Source organism: Chiloscyllium punctatum, chromosome 22 (assembly GCF_047496795.1).
Source record: "Chiloscyllium punctatum isolate Juve2018m chromosome 22, sChiPun1.3, whole genome shotgun sequence".
Classification (NCBI taxonomy): Eukaryota; Metazoa; Chordata; class Chondrichthyes; order Orectolobiformes; family Hemiscylliidae; genus Chiloscyllium; species Chiloscyllium punctatum.
In genome coordinates this window covers 42,684,724-42,706,993 of record NC_092760.1, presented here as the reverse complement: position 1 = coordinate 42,706,993, position 22,270 = coordinate 42,684,724, and the positions used below count along the sequence as shown (strand labels likewise).

Sequence of the window (22,270 nt, the reverse complement as noted above, 5' to 3'; positions counted from 1 at the left end):
TCCCCCGAGATCTTACCCGTTAGACCAACTTTCCGTGTCAGACCTTGCCAGACGTCTTACTGAAACCCATGTAAAACCACATCAACTACACTATCCTCAACAATATAACAGTTGCCTTTTCAAAAAACTGAATTAAATTTGCCAGACAGGATTTTCCTTTAACACAGCATGATGGCTCAGTGGTTAGCATTGTTGCTTCTCAGCGCCAGGTACCCGGGTTTGATTCCAGCCTCAGGTGACTGTCTGTGCGGAGTTTGCACATTCTCCCCATGTCTGCATGGGTTTCCTCCAGGCACTCCAGTTTCCTCCCACAATCCAAAAATGTGCTGGTTAGGTGAACTGACCATGCTAAAATTGCCCATAGTGTTCAGTCATGTGTAGATTAGGTGCATTAGTTAGGGGTAAATGTAGAGTAATAGGGTGGGGGAATGGGTCTGGGTGGTTTACTTGTGGGGCCAAATGGCCTGTTTCTATACTGTAGGGATTGTATAATTCTATGAAATCTGTGCTGAATATCCCTGACCAAGCCCTGCCTTTCCAAGTGTTGATTAATCCTGTCCTTCAGAACTTTTTTCCAATAATTTCTCGAACACTAACATCAAACTAACTGGTCTACAATTACATGCCTATTCCTTCTGCCCTTCTTGAACAAAGGAATCACATTAGCTATCCTCCACTAATCTGGCATTTCACATGTGGGCAGCAGGAATCTCCTCTCTTACCTCCCACAGCAGGTCAGGATTAATCTCAGCTCATCAGGTTCTGAGGATTTATGCACTTCTATGTCCACTAAAATATCTAATGCCTCTGCGTTATTAATCATGTTCTAGTATCTCACCATCCCAATGGAAGTCCCTGGCTACAATGTTTTTCTCCCCTGTGAAGACAGATGAGAATACAGACCTCACTCCCATCCACTGGCCCCACACACAGGTTGCCCCTTTGGCCTCAAATAGGTCTCATCCTTTCCAAAGTAATTCTAATACTCTTAATAAACTTATAAAAAGCTTTAACATTTTCCTTAATCCTATTTGCCAAAATTATCTTGTGGGCCCTCTTTGCCCTCCTAATTTTTTTTTCAGCAGTCCCTGCACTCTATACTTTTAAAGAGTCTCATCTGTTTTAATGCACCATACTTGGCAAATGCTTCCCTCTTTTTCTTCAAGCTCACAATAAACCTTAACATCCAGAGTTCTCTGGACTCTTTCCTTTCACTCTTAGAGGAACACACAGGCCTTGAATTCTCGCTTTACTATATTTAAAAGATTCCCACTTTCCAAATGTAGATGTACCTGCAAGTAGCTGCTCCCAATCTATGTTTGCCAGATCCTGTCTAATCATATTGAAATTGGCCTTCGCCTGACATCTGCACTATCCTTACTCTTCACAGAATGGCTTTGAAACTTACAGTCATAGTCATTATCCCTAAAATGCTCGTCCACTGAAACTTCAACCATTGGGAATCATTGAAATTCTGTCCCCCACAGGGCTATGGATTCTTACGGCTGTATTTTTCTCCTGACTTTATGGACTTTAAAAGTGATATATGCAAATGAAACTTCTGTCCACATTTCTGACAGATCTCATTTTTATGAGTAGGGGAGAGGGAGCAAAAGGAAGAAAACCTGAGTACAGCAGGGCCATTTGAACATATTGTTGAATTCAAATCGCCTTTGCTTCGGCTTTTGTTAGAGGAGATGTAAATGATCATCAACAGTGGATAAGATCTATTTAACTGTCTTGATCAGCAGTTTCCTTTTTAAATCCCTTTTTTTATTATTGACCCATTTTTCTAATCAATTTGTTCAGAGATGTTATCACACACCTCTAGAGCATGTGGGACTTGAACTCAGGTTTCCGAGTTCAGGCGTAGAGATAGTACCACTGTGCCACAAGAGGACCTTAGCTTCCTGTTATTGCTACCAAAATAGACAACCTCCCATTTACCAACATCATTCTTCATCTGCTATGCATTTGCCTACTCACTTAACTTGCCCAACTTACACTGAAGTATCTCTGACTCTATCTCACAGTTCACCCTCCCACCCAGCTTTGCATTGCCTACAAACATAGAGATATTGTATTTAGTTCTTTCATTTAAATAACTAATATACATTGTGAATAGCTGAGGTCCATGCACTGTTACTCACTAAGAAAATGGCGCATTTATTTTATGTCCTTGTTTCCTTCATGCCAAGTTCTCTATTCATGTCAGCATACTGTCCCCAATATCATGTGCTTTAATTATACATGCTAATCTCTTATGTAGGACCTTATCGAAAGTTTTCTGAAAACCCAAGTAAATCACATCCACTGACTGCCACCTATCAACTCTACTAGTGACATCCTTTAAAAATTTCCAGTAGATTTTCTAAGCATAATTTCCTTTTGACAATCTGTTCAATCTTGTAGGAAAAAGTGAGGACTGCAGATGCTGGAAATCAGAATCAGGAGTATGGTGCTGAAGGGGCACGGTTGGTTGGACAGCGTCCAAGAAGCAGGGGTGTTGACATTTCAGGCATATTCCTGATGAAGGGCTTATGCCTGGGGCGTCGATTTTGCTTCTCCTTGGATGCTGCCTGACCTGCTGTGCTTTTCCAGCATCACACTCACAACTCTCTTCAATCTTATAGACGTTGAATCTTGAAGGGCATGGATAGGGTAAATAGACAAGGTTTTTTTCCCTTTGGTGGAGGAGTCCAGAACCAGATGGCATAGGTTTAGGGTGAGAGGGAAAGATATAAGAGAGACCTAAGGGGTAACGTTTCATGCAAAAGGTGGGGTGTGTGTGGAATGCACTGCCAGAGGAAGTAGTGGAGGCTAGTACAATTGCAACATTTAAAAGGCATCTAAATGAGTATATGAATAGGAAGGGTTTGGAGGGATATGGGCCAGGTGCTGGCAAGTGGGTCTAGATTAGTTTGGGATATCTAGTAGGCATGGATGAGTTAGACCGTTTCCATGCTGTACTTCTCTATGACCTGAAATTCCTACTGTTTAAAGTGAGAATAAGCTATAAATAACTGTCAGTGATTGTTAATAACAAACTCTGCTGGACTGATTTGACTGAGAGTCCAGACAACTGGTGTTGTGTTAACACCTCAAGCAATTTCAACAGAATTATTTACTGACATTGCCTTAAGAACATTTCATTATGAATGCTTGGCTGAGTTTAAAAATTACAATAATCTCAGCTAGCTACCTGACCAAGGAACAGTGCCTTGAGGGCTAGTGCTTCCAAATAAACCTGTTGGACCATAACCTGGTGTTGTGTGAATTTTAACTTTGTTCACCCCAGTCCAACACCGACACCTCCACATCATAATTTTATTGACTGCTTAAACAGACTATTCAAGAGTTAGGCATACAAATGTAACAGTAACCACTTTAGAAAATTAAAAGCTTAAATGCTTTAGTGAACAAGATTTTGTTTTCCCACTATCAAACTTGCATAGTGAGAACTGTATCAGATTGTAAAAGCTTTATCGTTCTCTCCACATTGCTACTGAAATGTACCTGTGGGGTCTACGAGGAGAGTTGGGTTGTGTGAGACCAAGTGGGTGGTTGGAGGTACATGTTGGTATTGAATTGAGAATATGAGGAGCATTGACAGCAGGTGGTCTTCATGGGTCAGCATGAAGGGGCCATAAGGGGTAGATGGGAATGGACAGGAATCAAGCTGCAAGGTTAAATATTTTCTGAATCAACGGTGTCTTAGTCCTAAGTAAATAAGGTGAATGTTGTAACAAGCACACCTCAATACCAATTATCCCCATGTCTTCCTGGTAAGGGCTTTCAAGGGTAAGACAGACCTGATCACATTCCAGACAATATTTCTCACCTTCGTACCTTTCACAACTTGATTTGGCCTCCGTTTCGCATATTCAAAGCTGACATGAATAGATGCTTGGATTTGATGTGAATCAAGCAATACGCTGATTATTTGTGATCTTATAACAAAGCAAGTCCACAGGGCCACATGATTTATTTCTGCTATCTTTGACACAGCACGCTAACTACTGATAATAGTTAACTGTACAGACTTGTAAATTTCCTTGACTATGCTGCTTAGGGCTGAAAATGTGTTGCTGGAAAAGCGCAGCAGGTCAGGCTGCATCCAAGGAGCAGGAGAATCGACGTTTCAGGCATGAGCCCGTCGATTCTCCTGCTCCTTGGATGCTGCCTGACCTGCTGCGCTTTTCCAGCAACACATTTTCAGCTCTGATCTCCAGCTGCAGTCCTCACTTTCTCCTATGCTGCTTAGGAATAAGTTAATCTACCAAGACAGCAGAGTAACTATTTCTCATGTCTTCAAAAAGGATATTCATATCAAATGCTGTGAGGTGCTAACTCAACAACAAATTACAAAGTGAATGACCAGGTGTGCAGATTTAACCATATTCTGAGGAAGGATCACTGGACCTGAAATGTTAATTCTAATTTCTTTCTGCAGATGCTGCCATATCTGCTGAGCTTTTCCAGTAATTGCTAATTTTGTTGCTTGAGAACAGAGTTTGATAAGTTACATTTTCAGTTATTGAAAGGATTCACTCTCAAAATGCTTCTGTCTGCAATATGGCATGTGTACCCAGCACATATGGTAAATTTCAGGAGAGGTGAAATCAACACATCAGTCACATATTTCACACTATTATATGGGAGAAGATATCTCTACATCCTAATCCTTTGCTGGTATGCCTTACAGCTAAAATTGAAAACTTACAGTATCAGTTAAATCTGCTATTTGCATATAAAAGATACTTAAATATTGTTTGTGATGATTAAACAAATCAAGAAATAACAAGAGTTTGTCCTCAGACTCCAAGGTTTTCATCATGCTAAAACAGCTCTCAGAAAATGGTTTCTCAGAATGAATAATTTAATCTTATTTTATTGTCCTTACCCACTTTAGTACAAGCCACAATGTACATTGATAATGTGCCAAATTGTTTCCATATAGTAAGGAACAACACTCACGGCATTCTTCAAGTCGAGGTACTTCGTATTTCTGGTTACTGGAATTCCTGATAAAAAAGCCAAAATGTCATTGTTTGCCTACAAGAGAGAAAAAGAAAAATGGCATTAGTTTCAATGTCATTAGCAGAGAAATTCAAGATTGGACATCACTTTTCCCCACATCATATCTGCTCATTTGATGTACTGATAATCATATCCAATGTTTCTTGTATTGTAGCCCATTCTAGCTTCGATTGATAGCACAGTTTCTCAATAGGTCCATATGGAAATTATTGAAATAGATTCACAGGGTCTAGTTAAGTAATACAGAGTTGATAAAATGTGAAGCTGGAAAAAGCACAGCAGGTCAAGCAGCAGAGGAGGAGAGTCGATGTTTCAGGCAGGACCCTTCATCAGATCTGGGGAGGGCAAAGGGGGCTGAGAAATAAAGAGAGAGAGGGGCTGGGGAAAAGATAGGTGGGATGGCGATAGGTGGATGCAGATAGGTGGTGATTGTGATTGGTCAGTGGAAAGAGTAGAGCGAATAGGTGGAAAAGAAGATGGACAGGTTAGGTCAGGTCAAGGGAGGGGTTGGAGAGGGCGGGCTGGACCTGTGATGATATGGGAGTTATATTAGCAACAAGCATTCCCTCCTCCACTCACTGACTTTCACCTAGCCTTTCCTTCAGGCACTAATAATTTCCAGTAACTCAGCCAAGTGACCATTCTTATGAGCTATCTCATGATAAGGAGGATCATCCTCATCCTCTCCTTATCATTGTCCACATACTTATAACTGGATAACAGAAGCTAGGCTTTCTTTCCCTTCACTATCTGTGGGACTCAAAATCAATTGTAATACCCCTACTGTTGCCCCAGTTGGAGCCAAGGAACTTAGCACAAATGGATATTCAAATTAGGATTTATCTGATCTGCATTTGACAGTTATATGGCACATTTATCAATATTATACTTTCCCACTATTAGGAAATATGAAACGAGTTGTATGACAGTCAACTAAATGTCAAAAAATGTGGCACTGGGAAAAGCACAGCAGGTCAGGCAGTATCCGAGGAGCAGGACCAGCTCCTCCGATGCTGCTTGACCTGTTCTGCCTTTTCAGCACCACATTATTTGACTGTGATCTCTAGCATCTGCAGTCCTCACTTTCTCCTAGGGAACAAAGTGTTTTAGGGAAAACAGTGAGTTAAGACTCATTCGCTAAAGAGTATTTTCAATGACATCATTGAATCAGCACATTTGGAATAATGTATGAACTGTATCTTTAACACTAATGTGCAAATTTGATGCAATAAGGGCACCAATACTGGCATGGTATTTGACCAAAGAAGAAACTAATTATATTTTCAGCTGAATTGCAAGGGAAGAAGAAATGCTGTGTGAAGATCACATCTTTTCTATTTCCATTATTTTTGGACTGTGGCTAGAAAAAGGGAAGCTACTGCTTTAAAGAGATTTTTAAAAATTATGTTTACTGGAGCATATTGAGTTGCACACAATGTTGCTTTGTCTAGAACAGTAAGAGCAAATGTAGATAGCAGGGAGCCAATATGTTCAGATTAAATGAGAATGGAATGGGTTGGATGGTATTTGCTTGACAACAATATGTTCATTGGTTCCTAATTGGATGACCATGGCTTGTGTGGGACAAATGCAGGTGAGAACTACCTGGACTGCAAAAAGAACTTAAAGGGAGAAAGTAACTGTTGGATAGTTTGATTAAATCTTTTCACATTTGTGACAATTCTGGGAATAGTTGGGCTTGACTGACAGTGCGTTGTTCCCATTAAGTTGTTGCAGTTACATTTTCAGGCCCAGTGTTTGGAACAGGATGGAGTCAGTTATTTCCGTATGGCAGCAGGAAGTGAAATTATAAATTTTCAGATTTCTTTGTGGTCACTTCAAAACACTGAGCAAGTTCAAAAGAGGGGCAATTTTGTGTCCTGTTGTGTAGGGAACCTCGGATATTGATTGGACAGATGAATGAGAGTTAGGAAAATGGAAAAGTAAGAGCTAAACTTTCAGCCTCTTCTAATGATATTTCTCAAAGTCCAGGGTAGATGGAGGCAGATATCCATGTGAGGCCTTATTATGTCCTCAATACTTCCTTGCCATTTCCTGGGATTGATTCTTTTGAGGTACAATCATAAACAGATAGACGTTAGCGTTATGCAAATAAGGGCAACTGCACAATGGCTTGCCATAGCAGACTGGTATCACACTCTAATGCAGGCCAGGGATTCTAGTTTCAGAATGTAAATGACTGGAAAATAGGCCAAGAACAGGAAACCATCTCTGGGATGATAGAAATCAGTAAAATACTGATATTTGATTAACAACATGAACACTAATCACTGCCTGATCCAAGAACCACAGAGCCCACTGCTTGAACCAAAACCCACAGCCCCCACTGCCTGTTCTAAAACAGACTAAAACCAATGCCTGTACCAAACCACAGAACCTGCTGCTTACCCCAAAAAATCAGAGAATCCATTTCCTACCTCATCCAAAACAGCAAATCGCTTGGCCCTCTGTCTCTGACGTAATAATACAAGGCCAGCAATGATGTCGGAGGGCACAATGTCCAAGTCTCGAAAGAACTCAGCAAAAAGAAAAGCAACTTCAGAATAGGCATCCTGTGAACAAGAAACATAGTTCATTATAGAAAAATAAAAACCCTAAGTCAGTCAGTTAGTTTATAATAAAGGATCACTGTACTCACATAAAAATGTGCAGATACCTTATTTAATTTGTGGAAGGTGAAACACTGAATCTGCTGTAAGCCCTTTTTATCACAATGAAATCACATCAACAGGGTGAAATCATGTCTTTATGTCCATCATGTCCTCAAAACAACAGACTCATGAATAAATGGAAGGAAAGAAAATAATCTGACCATTTTCCCCACAAAAATAGTACAAAGGAGGACACAAGTCAGTCAGTTCTAATCAGTTCTCAAGGAAAGAAACAACTTCTGATCTTCCTGGAGAGACAAACCTGTTGTTAGCTTATGTAAAAAATGACATATTTCATTGAATGAATATTTTCCTGAAATGTTTATTACTGTTCTTTATTCCCTCTCTCTTCCTTTCTCTGTATTACTTCAAACTGAATAAAAGTACTAACATATCACAGCTCCATATTTTATCCTGACGATACCAAGTTCTAAACTTTCAGGTTGATGATTCAATATACATACATAGTGTTTTTACATTGTGCAAAACCTGGCAATATTCTTGAATGTAGATCAAATGCAATTTTGCTGAGTGTCACAAAGGCCAGGTGTCTGAAGACTCATTTTGAGTGGTTCTTCAGAGCAACTTAAGGGAGAAGTTATTGCAATCTTTACTTTTGGATTTTAGCCAGTTGCAAAGCACCAGCATATCAAAAGAAGTACAACATCAATTTAAAGAAGCTTAAAAAACTAAATCTGACTTTAGGATTACAAATCTCTCATGGGTTAATTTACTGATAATTCATGGCACAAGGCTCAACAGCCTGAACAGAGGGCTCTCTTTGTTACTATGTATGTCACAAAAGCCATACATTTATGTGCATTATATGAATGCATTTATTTATTACTATTAAGAGATAGAAATAGCAAGCTACACCAAAATCAGCCTCACTGTCACTGGATTCACAACACAACGAAAATAAAACATTCAATAACTCTCAAAAATGTTCAACTATTCTTACCCAGATCTTACAAATAACAGATCTTGAACACCAAGTTTATAAGTGAAATAAAAATCAATGATCTATTATTAAGAATGTAACTTTCGTAGAATTTAGATAAACTACAAGGTCTCACAAGGCTGTCAAAGAATACAACAAATGGTGTTGGAGGTAGTATATTGGCACGCATAGAGAATTGGCTATGGGTGGGAAACAGCAACTAGGAATAACAAATTCTTCTTCTGGTTGGCAATCTGTAGCCAGTGCTAAAGGGATAAGTGCTTGGACCGCAAATGTTTGCAATGTAAATTAATAATGTGGAGGATGGATGCAAATGTACTGTGGCGACATTTGAAAATAACACAAAAATAGGTAGAAAGTTAGGTTGCAAGATAGACAGAAACAGTTTACAGAGAGATATTAATAGGTTAAGATAATGGACAAAAAGTTGGCATATGAAGCATAATGTTGGAAAATGTGAAGTTGTTAATTTTGAAAAAAACAACAAAGTTTTATTTAAAAACTGCAGAAAGCTGCAGCACAAAAGATTTAAAAGGGACCTGAGGGGCATTTTTTCATCCAAGCATGAGGGTGGTGCATATGAATGAGCAGCCAGAGGAAGAGGAGGCTGGTACAATTACAACATTTAAAAGGCATCTTGATGTGTATTTAATAGGAAGGTTCTAGAGGGATATGGGTCAAATTCTGGCAAATGGGATTAGAATAGTTTAGGATATCTGGTCAGCATGGACAAGTTTCAATGCCGTACACCCGTATATCTCTATAGATGGACCCGGTTTGGAGGGGGGGGGTTCCAATGCACAACATACAAAACGGCCACACAGTTCCAGTATGTAACTGGAAAGATAAATAGAATGTAAAAAAGGTTTGAAGTACAATAGTAGGGAAGTCTTACGGCAACTGCACAAGGTACTGGTGAGACAACAACTAGAGTATTGTGAGCTGTTTTGGTCCTTTTACTTTAAGAAAGATTGGAGGCAGTTCAGAGAAGGTTCACAAGAATGATCCTTGGTATGGAGGGATTATCATCAGAGCAAAGTTTAAACATATTGGAACTCTACCCACTGGAATTTAGACAAATGAGAGAAGATTTTGTTGAAATATATAAGATTCTTATGGGGCATGACAGGGGAGATGCTGAGAGGGGGTTTCCCTCATGGGAGTGTCTAGGACCAGAGGGCATAGCCTCAGAATAAAGGAACATTAATTTAAGACTGAGATAAAGAGGATTTCTTTCTCTCAGAGGGCTTGAGGGTCTTTAGAACTCATTGTCATGGAGAACTGTCAGGGCAGAGTCCTTATGTATAGTTAAGGCTCAGATAGACAGATCTCATCAGTAGATGAATCAAGGGTTAGAGGGAAAAGGCAGGAAAGTGGAATTAAGGAATGTCAGATCAGGCATAAGGGGCTGAATAGTCTACTCCTTTTCCTATGTCTTAAGGTAAATAATATCAATGATCTAAGCTCAATCCTCATTTCTCATGAACTCCCATATCGGAAGACACACAGATAAATTAAAACAAAATAACTGCAATTTGTCAGTTTAATAACCATTTCAATAATGAATACTACACCTCATAAAATTCTTGAATAATGGATTGAATCACAAGCATTTGGACTGTATATCTTGCTGAAATTCCAAAGTCACCAGTCAATGCAAACTGCTTCCCCTTGCCTCTGGACACTTATTTATTTCTTACAGATTTGAATTCTTTTCTCAAAACTTGCAAAAAGTGTATATCTGCAGAATAACTAGAGCACGCAAAAAACAGAAAACTCCCAGTCCAAAAGATTCCAAAACAAAACTATCTCCTACCCAAAACTGAGTCACAATCAGTTCACTGGCTTTTCTCATTCTTTTTCAACATTCTCTGTAGTTGGCTGACCAGCATCAGTCCTCTATTGATTGACCAATTCAACATTCAATCAGCTGACAGTTTCGGAGCATAGCAAGGTTTTGGTGCTGAAACTTATACAGTATCCTTACAACAGAAATTAACCTGCATTATCTTTCCAGGCCAGCTCTCAACAGCAAACATGTCTTTTGTTCTCACTTTTTTGAAACAAATTGCTATTTGAAGTTCAAAGTTCCATTCTCAGCTTCAACTATCAGTTCCAATTCAAAAATGAGAAAAATCAAAGAAAATTCGTGATGGTCTCAACATTTATATTACACGCATATTCTGTGTGCGCTTATACTGTATATGAATACACAAATAACAAGATCTAAGCTTACATCTCATCCAACGACAAAACCTCTAACAGAGTAGCTCTCCTTCAACATTGCTAGATTCAACCTGTCAGTCCTCAAGTCCCCTGAATGAGGCTTGTGACTGTGACTTTCTGATTCAGAGGCAAGAAGTACCACTGGGTCAAAGATGAAAGCTGATAGCATTCTTTAGGTGTCTATCAAGGACTAACACATACAAATGTCACAGCTAACAGTCTGCAAGGAATAACAGAGGAAAACAAAAGTGGCAAAGAAAAAGAAAGGGAAATAGAAAACATAGAAGCACTTGCCAACCAAGACCCAAGGAACAAGAGATTCTATAAAATCTGGTTGTTTCCTCAAATTATATGACAAATGTACATTTTCTTTTAAATTTGTGTGTGCTTTTTAATCTGAGATATGCAGCTTATGTTACAGTATTGATCCTTTGGGTACATGAATGCCAAAGTTGAAAACATGTGAGGGAATCATTGGTGGAAAACACAAAGACAGATTAGTGTTTATAGGAAGGTCCAAGATAACGAGTGAATTCATACTTTTTGTGGGGTCAATTTAGCAGGATGAGACATACCTTTAAAAGTCTGAAAATTCAATTTCTGACAGTGCTGTGGGTGTGCCTGCATCTCATCAGCTGTGGGTGCAATGCAAACAGTGTGGGTACTGTAAGTATAGTCTACATGTTTAACTTTGAAGTCTGTACTATAATCTCGCTTAATCTAATTGTTCTAATAATGTGATTGATAGTCTGTTGGTATTGTATACAATTTGAAGATTTGCTGACAGATCTATTTATGTGCCCAATTTAACTGTAATATTTAAGTGTTTTGAGATTTCTGAGGTTAGTTGTTTTTTCACAAAACTCCTTTTCTGTCAACTGCCATTTTTGTGACTATGTAAAATATATACGTTTACAAAAATATAGCAATAAAATATGTATTACATACAAACTCCTATGCATATTATTCCTTATAGCTTCAATTACATATTTGCAACTGTCACAAGAATTGCTGCCAGGAACCATGTTAATCACCACCTCTCCAGTGGCCTGCATCTAATTGGCTGTCTGCTGTTTCCATGACAAGCACACAGGGATTTTATAATACTCACAACAAATGCTATTTTGGGATTTAATTGTAGGAGTGGAAATAATTTGGAAAAGGACACCTGTTCCTGAGATAACTAATCAGAAAGCAATCAATTCACCCTAATTAAACTTTACCTGTCTCAGTTGAAGTCACACATAATTTTTTAAATCAAAAAAATTGCCTTCATGTGTCACACCACAGTATGAGGGTTACATAATTTTGCTTCTATTTGGCTTGCTGAAAGGCATCAATGCATCCAGACTTACATTCTAGTTTTATTTTTCTCATCTCTTTACCTGAAGGAAAAATATTGTGAGTCAGATTATTGTTTTTCTTCTTACATGAACCTTCTTCACATATATCAAGAGTAAACAATGAGTGTATCGAGGGTTGGCACATTGAAATTTGGGAAGTGATGTCTGAAGACAGAAAAAAAGGCAAAATACTGCTGGAATCCAAAGAAATATAACAAATACTGCAAACTATAGCAGCCCTCTACCCTCAAATCCTAACAGAAGTTTTAATAGTCTCAATGCTGTTGACGTTTCGAATGTCTTTTAGTTGTGATGATAGGCCAGAGATCTAAAATATTTGCTCTCTCGCTCTCAGCATAAGCAATCGACCTCTCGATAACAGGTTTATCTTTCTCTTATTTCTGAAGATAGGAGAATTGCTGAAATACTTATTGGTTATTTTCCAACAGAACTCAAAAGAAACAAACAGTCAGAGAAATGCAAGTGATACAGTTCAAAGGTAAATATAGACATGAAATGTTTGAAATAAAAAATCAAGACATTTTGGGGAGACTATTGAACTTTGAGGGAGATAAGACTTCTAATTTTGACAAGGTTTATCCTGCATCTGAAGGAATCAGAGGGAAGGTTTAAGAGTTTCCTCAGGGATATTGTTCAGAATCCACTGGACTCTGGTCAGATCTCAGAGCAAAAACCTTCTGAAAATGGGTGATGAAATTATTGGACTGGGAACCTTATAGACACTGTTGAGAAAATGAACCATTAGAACAAATAATATATGGGAGCACCTTGAGAAGCTGGAGCTAAACGAAGGCGACACAGTTTTAGAAACTGGAAGTCATGTCCAACTAATACACAAACATTAAAAGAGGTGAATGTAATTTATTATCTACGATTGTTGTTTTCATCAAATATGCAACTAGCCATTAGGAGAACAAAGGTTTCCCCGCTCAACACCTTTTTTCAAGAACATTTACAGGATTTCCTTTAACAAAATGCTAACATTATCAGCTAAGAATAAGTACTTAGTTCCATTTTGAGGCTTGAACCCACAATGTTGAAGTTTGTGAGGATTTGCACCCTGAAGTAAATAAAATATGCAAATTTCTACATATTGTCTATATCCAAAACCAGCTCAAGCCAAGACAAAAACAAAAGAAAACACTATTCAAGCCTGTGTGTTGACACTTTTTTGTGACCTAACTTTATATACCCACTTTAACCCATATACCTTACTACCTTTAGTTAGCAAAAGTCTCCTCTATCTCAGAGGTGCAGGTAGATAGGATAGTGAAGAAGGCGTTTGGTATGCTTTCCTTTATTGGTCAGAGTATTGAGTACAGGAGTTTGGAGGTTATGTTGCAGCTGCACAGGACATTGGTTAGGCCACTTTTGGAGTACTGCCTGGAATTCTAATCTCCTTCCTTTTGGAAGGATGTTGTGAAACTTGAAAGAGTTCTGAAAAGATTTACAAGGATGTTGCCAGGGTCAGAGGATTTGAGTTATAGGGAGAGGTTGAAAAGACTGGGGCTGTTTTCCCTGGAGCATTGGAGGCTGAGGGGTGACCTTATAGAGGTTTATAATATCATGAGGAGCATGGATAGGATAAATAGACAAGGTCTTTTCCCTGGGGTGGGGGACTCCAGAACTAGAGGGCATAGGCTTAAGGTGAGAGGGGAAAGATACAAAAGAGACCTAAGGGGCAACATTTTCATGCAGAGGATGGTACATGTATGGAATAAGCTGCCAGAGGAAGTGGTGGAGGCTCGTACAATTGCAACATTTAAAAAGGTATCTGGATAGGTATATGAATAGGAAGGGTTTGGATGGATATGGGCCAGGTGCTGGCCAGAAGGACTACATTAAGTTGGGATATCGTCGGCATGGACAAGTTGGACCAAAGGGTCTGTTTCTGTGCTGTACATCTCAATGACTATTTAAAATGCTTGCGTAATCTAGCAAGAATTGGTGTTTGCAAAGGAGAAGTTTCTAATTTATGCCACCCTGATGTGTGCAAGTGTTTCCATATTTTAGTCCCCAAATTTCTCAACCAGTGAAAACAGTTTGACTCTCAACTACACTCTCTGATCACCAAATATCTTCACAGAACTGTAGAATCTCTACAGAGCAGAGAGAGACTATTCAGCCCAATGGGTCTGTAACAACCCTCCAAAGAGTATCCCAACCAAGCCCCCCCAAACTCTATACTCGTAACCACATATTTACCATGACTAACCCACCTAGCCTGCACCTCTGGACACTATGGAGCAATTTACCATGGCCAATCCACCTAACTTGCATATCTTTGTACTATGGGAGGCAACCAGAGCACCCAGTGGAGGAGAACATGCAAACTCTACATAGACAGTCACCCGAGGCCAAATAAAACCTGGGTCCCTGACATTGTGAAGCAGCAGTGCTAACCACTGAACCACTCCAGGTGGGAAATGTTAATCAAGTCATAACATAATCTTCTACCTTTCAAGGAATACAACAATTGTTTGTGTAAACTTTCCTGTGTGCAAATACATTCTCTGCTTCATGCGTCTTTAGATGAGGAAAGTCTAAGTCTTTACGAAACTAAATATATAAAATTGATTAATTACTATTTATCAGAATTAAAACTGCTAGTTTATATCATAAGCTGAGTGTTAGTACATAACAAGTGATCTTACTGCATGACTTACTGACCAGCATTCAGTACTTTTAAAGCTAGTATTTGCTAAGCATAAATGGCAAGTATCTCTTGGTGTATTAATTTCCAAAATTTCAAACTACCTGTAAACAGAATAATAACATCCATTCAAGGTTTCATATTACGCACACTAAGCCTGAGAGCATCTAGCTCCTTTCAATTTTCCTGAAGATTCCATGGATTGTTGGCCAAATGGCTTACTCCTGTTTCTATTTCTCATTATTCCAAGTTCTTCACACAAATGCAGGAATCAGAAAAGGGAAAAGACTCTCAGGTATGGCTAAAATGGTCTTGTTTTGGGATATATACACCAGAATCCTAAGCATGTGTTTCATCACACTCTATTGGCTCTTCCTCAGCAAGAAAACTAAATATGTATGCATAGTGAAGAATGTATCAACAAGGCTAGGGCTCATTAAAGAAACGATGTTTAGAAGGTGCCCCAGAGGATTTTCAGTGTTTGAGGAATGGCTGTGAGTTCAAGTCCCACTCCAGAGACAGAACTATCAAAATCTAGGCTGACACTCCACAATAGTACTGATGGAATATTTCTGCTGCTCTCTCACGTGGATACAAATGCAAAGGATCTTGTGCAACTATTTCTAAGAAGAGCAGGGAAGTGATCCTTGGTTATTATTATTATGATGCTTCAGTCAAGATCACTAAATCCAGTCATTATTATATTGCTATTGCTGGCCATAAGCAAATTGGCTGAAACATCCACTATTGTGCACTTGGCTCACTCAAATGTACTTCACAGGCTCTAAAGCATCTGTTGAGTTGATCTGAAGTCATGAAAGTATTTTATAAATGCAAACCTTTTTTTTAAATATAGAAATAAATTCTAGGAAAGTCTCTTAGGATTGATTAAGCACCTGATATAGTGAAATACACTAAAATAATATTGAATAAACACAACTTGACATGAATATATTTCGCAGAACACTTTAAGCGTTAAAGCTTAAACTATGGCCACAAGCAGAAAAGACAGACATAGGCAAGATACCAACAAACAAATGCCAACCATATTTTCAATTAAATTTTCAAACACTGAACATTGAGTTGATGTGTTTATATCATCTATACAAAAGAAATTCCATTGAAAATTGTAATTGTACTTACAGTCTGTGTGTCCTGTGTACGAGTACAACATAGAAAAAATTTCAATCTCCTGCTCCAGCTACTGGCTTGCTCTTCCTCCAAACGATGGCTACATGAGAAAAATGATGCATTTTTTGTCTTAAAGGATAGTTGATAAAGTTTAATACAGTAAGACTTAAGAACTATAAAACTGATATTTGAAGCAATCAGCTATGAGGAAATCTTTCCAACTTATAGATGGCTTCAAAATCTGACAACTTAATGGTACATCAATGTCTCAGGAGAACTCTGGACTTCCTGCTTCATGCCTAACTCCTAATGATCTAAGCAAATCCTATACTGCTCCAGTTATGGCAATGTTAAGAGCACAAGCTGTTAAATTATGGGAGACAGCAGCATAGTGGTCATTTCACTGAACTAGTAACCTAGAACTTCAAACTAATGTTCTCGGGGTTTAAGTTCAAATCCCACTATAATGAGATATGAATTCAGCTAAAGTCAGGAATTCAAAGCTGGCCTAATGACAATTATGTAACTATAGTCAAGTGTTGTAAAACAAACTGGTTCACGAATGTTCTTTCGGGTAGGAAAGCTGCCATCTTTACCTCATTTGGTATACAGTTGATTCTCGATTCACAGCAATGTGGTTGACTATTCATTACCCTCTGAAATGGCCTTGCAAGCCATTCAGTTCAAGACAACGGATGGGCAAACCTTATCAGCAATAACCAGAACCCATGAGTTGATAAAACAAAAGTGTCACCAGTTGCAAATCCGCTTCATTAAGGCCATCAGATTTTACCTTCTCTATCATTTTTTTGCCTCATTATTTCTCTGCCCTTCGAAAGACATCCCCTCTTGTTTGGCTATATTCCTAATGCCCAAAACATCGATTTGCCTGCTCCTCGGATGCTGCCTGACCTGTGTGCTTTTCCGGCACCACACTCTTGACTCTTATCTCCAGCATCTGCAGTACTCACTTTCGCCTATATACATACATATGCTACCATTGCTCTGGTGCCTAAGCAAGAGAAATGTTCTTTACATACAGCACAAATGCTGAATGTTACATATTGTTCAACAAGGGATATCAACCTTAAAGCAGATTCTGTTGTCACCTGACATCCAATCTTGGCATCATAAAAGCTGTCCCGCTAGAGTTTAAACTAGGAATTTTAGATTGAATAGCTCAGAGCCAAACACAATCATTAAAATTAGTGGAGATGTTTTTGTACTATAATACTTCAGAGGTTACAGTATATGATTATAATTCAATGTTGCAATCTGAGCACAAGAAAGCCCATCTTTTAATATACAGTTGCTAGAAATGGCATAAAGCCTATGCATCAAATTCATTCTCAATGCAGCAATGGCCATCAGACTTCAGCATTCATTCCTTTGTAGGACAAATTGCCATGGATATTTATTTATTCATTTATGAGGTGTGGGCATCACTGGCTGGGCCAGCACTTATTGCTTAACCCTAATTGCCCTTAAGTGCTGGTGGTGAGATGCCTTTTGTAAAAACATATATAAGTAATGTTAAGTCTACAGGATTACAAAATAACGTTTGATTGAGCATACCAAATAAGTCATATCATTTGCTAAGGTGCTATCTAATCAAGGGACTTAAGTAGCATCATAAATCAGCAAGGGTGAAGCGCATGTGGTTCACTGATTAGCTCAACTAAAGGACTGCATTACTGCCTTATAATCAGCCATCAAGCAATACTTAAAAGATTATATCATTGCTTCAAACTGTCACAAGTTCATTAAAATTGGCTACGAAATCTCATGGAATTAAATGCTTAACATCCTCTAAATAACTATTTACACCATGAGAGGAAGTAGTTAAAAATTGAGAACTGTTTAGTGAACAGTAATTGATGTGTTCATAATGTGGAAACCATTTGTACTTTTTAAGCTGACAGTATTTTAATCTGACCCATGGGTCAGCTTCTTAATGTTTTAAAAGAAAATCTCATCTTGTTATTGATAATGCTATTGCTGGCAGCTTGACTGGTTGCTGGACCTGAAAGTTATGAGAAGCAATCAATGCCGTCCTGTTTGTTTTGCAAGAATTTGAGGCAGAATTATCTTCAGATGACTTGATAGTGTGAAAATTGGTACATATACCTACTTATACCAGACAGACGTCTAATGACACTTGTCAACTGCCAATTCCAGAGGTATTACTAAAACATTGGAAATAAGTTCTATTAACAGGCTGTGGTTTTGTTTTAATTAGAAAACAAAAAATCTTGTGTTCAACTTTAAACTGATAACCTTGCTGAAGGCAATTTCTAATCTCAATGAACAGTTGAAAACTCAATATTTTAAATTTTACTGTCATGTGTGTCCATTCATTAGAGCTTAATGTTCTATTAGGTTTTGGTTCAATGTCATTAGTTCACAGTTATCCCTCCAGAAGCTAATTGGAACTAAAAGCTTATTAAAATAGCTAATTTGGCTTATCCAAATATGATGTCTGCTTCAAATATGCCATGCAATCAGGGACCAGCTGACTCTTGTTAAAATCACAGTTTTTGGCAATACTGGACGTGTCAAATCCCAGGATGAAATCTAGCTTAACAGACTGCAACAGCAGATACAATGCCAAACTCAAAGTCTCTTTTCTCACACTTGCATATTTGTATTGGCATGCATTTAATTGGCACTAAAAGTAATTGACTGGCGTTAGGTCCCCATTTTATTCTGGTAATACAGAACAGTTCAGACTCCAGAATGAGACTTGGCTTAACAGATCATAAATCTCAATTTTGATACTTGTCAACAGTGGTGGTCAGTCACTTAAACATAATCACAAGAGGTGCCAATGGATTTTTAACAAACTAAACAGTCATTACACAAAAGAAAAAACAAGAGCAATGCTACACTACATATGTAAAAATTACAACACCAAGGTATAGTCCAACAGATTTATTTGGAAGCACTAGCTTATGGACCACTGCTCTTTCATCAGGCACAACTACCGTTGTCTACCCCAGTCCAACACTGGCACCTCCAAATTAACACTACATATTGAAATAGACTTATTACAAATATCAGAAACAAAAAGACAACCCTTTTACTCTCAACAACAATCTTACAGATACCCAAATTTTAAGCAATTGCAGAACAAACACATGGGTTTTCCATAGTGTTAGCTTTCAGGGGTTTAATAATTAGTCTTATCTCCTTGGCTTTTGACCTTCATTATCTTGTGTCCACAAACGCTGACTTGCTGATTTGCTAGATTCACTGATTTATCCCACTCCTAACTGCTTTGGAGACTGCTAAACTGAAGCATCTTTCACTCCAACTGAACCTACACAAGCTGTCTGATTTCCTGCATGTTCTGTCATCCTGTGATACTGGACTGCTGCCACGAGCAGATTTTTCTTTCTTCTGCCTTTTTCCTAATATACTGAACTATTCACCTCTAATTGTATGTAAGCCTTAATTAAAAATGCATATAACAACAAACACCTGACAGCATCCTACCATTCACAGACAGATGAAAAATGAAAGTAAAATCATCTCTGCCCTTAATGCGCAGGATAGAAATAAAAAAATCCAACTTGAAGCTGTACATGGTACCTCCACGTTAGCACCCAGGTTTCCAGATAATAATGAACCTTTATCACACACTGATCTGAGTTTTGTCTTGTGAAATCAGATTCAAACTTATTTAGAATTATTGTGATTTATTTTATAAATTAACAAGATATATCTGGGGTTAGATTTTCTGGATCATGTAATGCAAGGTCGGTTACCTTTTCATTCCTGTAATCCAAGATAAATTATTTTTAGATTAAAAGGCAAAAGTGTAGGTTACAAAATGCAAAAAAAAGTAACAGATAAAGAATCTAAAATTCAATTTATTGAAAGATGCTCTAGCGCCTGCCAGAGAATACTGTATATTTCTTGACTTCAGTACTCACATTTCCCTTCAGAAAGTTCTAAATTTATCACTGGCGCAAGCTTTTTTTTATGCTGTTTAGACTGTTACCTGTGAATTCTACAGCAAAAATCTGGACCTTCAATGATAAATGGTTTATGATCCATTGCACTGCTAGTTTAATTTCTTACCTTCACAGGTGAGATGGTCTAAATGTAATCTGACTTCATCACCAGCTCTGTCAGAAGGACATGATTTCAAGCTCCACTACAGGATCTTTATTTTATTCTGTCATGAGATGTGGGTGTTGCTAGCAATGTTTGTTGTCAAACCTTAACTACCTTTGAAGTGAGTAGCTTGTTAGACCACAGCATATGGATTTAAGAGTCAATGATATTAATGCAAATTAATAAAAGCCACATGAAATACATTTTGAAACAGACATTCAGTATTCCACTTTTTTTTGATCTGGTAACTTTAAGCCTTTGGTCAGCCTTGCAAGCTGACATGTTGGGAATTACTAACACATGCCTCTAAACATCGATTAAAGGAGGCTGCAGATAATTTCTAACAACTTCAACAAATATGAAAGTTTCTAGGTGTGCAGGCATGAGGCCATTCAGAGCCAATGTTTAGTGATTATTTTAATGAACGTCTCCTCATATTCTTCACAAGATTCCCTTGCCAAAAACTGAGATTTGCTCAATTCATTAATGGCAACAATATTAGTCCTTGAATAATCTTTCAGCTTTTGTTCTCCCAATTCTCATAAATATTAATTCAAGCTGTGATATAGTTCCAACACTGACCATTTTCTACCATCTCAGCCAAATCCTGTTCATCAGATACAAATTTGAAATGTGTGCATCTCTGATGGGTGACCAGTGCATGTGGAACATTTAACAAGGCAATGCTATCACTTTCCAGTCTTCACTTGTTGCCGGTACACAAATGCTCTTCACAATTAAGTCAATGGATAGACAGCAGAAACAAGATTTTCAAAAAAACTGATCCTTACTTTGCCAGTGGTATTGCTGCATCTGGTCTGAGATCTGTTAACTCAGTACAGACTTTGGAACCTAAACGTTTTTTAATTTTTATCAGCTGAATTATTGATGGAACCAGATATTATTATTCTAAGAGTATAGACCAAGTGCAGGTAAATGGGAGTAATGTAGTTTAGTGTTTGTTGGTCAGCATAGGCATGGTGGGCTAAAGGGCCTGTTTCTATGCTGTATGACTAAGCCTAATTGACCTGATAACCTGTTTTTCTAATCAACCTATCCAGAGATGTTATTAGTTACCTCTGGAGCAGGTGAGACTTAAACCCAGGTTTCCTACCACTCAATCACTGTGTTACAAAAGGGCTCAAACTTCTAGTTACCTTGATCAACTGCTGTCTCCATTCCCTGCTACTGCAGACGTTGTCATTTCACATTCTAGTGGAGTGCAACAACTTTTTTTTTTAATCAATCTACTCAGGAATGTTCTTACATACAAGTGAAGCACATGGGACTTGAACCCTCGCCTCCGGGCTCAGAGATAGGAACACCACCACTGTGCCACAAGTGCCTTCCATGTATATGCAACCGTTAATAATAGGTCAGAAACAGAAATTGATTTTTATTTAAATTAATTTTAATTGCCCCATGTACAAAGAGAAAAGTTGAGACAAACAAAAGCAGGAACTCTGAGATTACATCATTGTTGCTAACTGTCTCATTAAGTCATCACACCTTTTCAAAACAGGATTATATAAAAGGATCCATTCAGCTTTCTGTCAATGATGGATGTAGAGAAAATTGTGTTAGCTTTTTTTGGTAGAGGGATTGAGTTTTGGAACCATGAGGTCATGTAGCAGCTGTACAAAACTCTGGAGTGGCTGCACTTGGAATATTGCGTACAGTTTTGGTTGCCTCATTAAAGAAAGGATGTGGAAGCACTGAAAAGGGTGCAGAGGAGATTTACGAGCATATTGTCTGGTATGGAGAGAAGGTCTTATGAGGAAAAGCTGAAGGATTTGAGACTGTTTTCATGAGAGGTGACTTAATAGAGGCATACAAGATGCACAGAGGATTAGATAGGGTGGACAGTGAGAGCTTTTTTCCTCAGATGGTGATGGCTAGCACAAGGGACATAGCTTTAAATTGAGGTGTGACAGATACAGAACAGATGTCAGAGGTAGATTCTTACTCAGAGAGTAGTAAATGTGTGGAACGCCCTGCCTGCAACAATAGTAGACTCACCAACTTTAAGCGCATTAAAATGGTCATTGGATAAATATATGAATGATAATGGAATAGTGTTGGTTAGATGGGCTTCAGATTGGTT

The 22,270-nt window shown here is 38.2% G+C and overlaps 1 protein-coding gene across 18 annotated transcripts in view; it reads right to left on the bottom strand.

Annotated features, from left to right (window-relative positions):
• dagla (diacylglycerol lipase, alpha) overlaps positions 1 to 22,270 on the bottom strand; it is a 357,270-nt gene that overhangs the window by 97,119 nt on the left and 237,881 nt on the right. For all 18 annotated transcript variants that reach the window (XM_072592163.1, XM_072592162.1, XM_072592161.1 and 15 more), the window contains 3 exons: positions 16,060 to 16,147; positions 7,479 to 7,613; positions 4,978 to 5,055 (listed from right to left, as the gene is read on the bottom strand). In XM_072592163.1, coding sequence (XP_072448264.1) covers positions 4,978 to 5,055; positions 7,479 to 7,613; positions 16,060 to 16,147 — 301 coding nt within the window. The remainder of the gene's footprint in view (positions 1 to 4,977; positions 5,056 to 7,478; positions 7,614 to 16,059; positions 16,148 to 22,270) is intronic.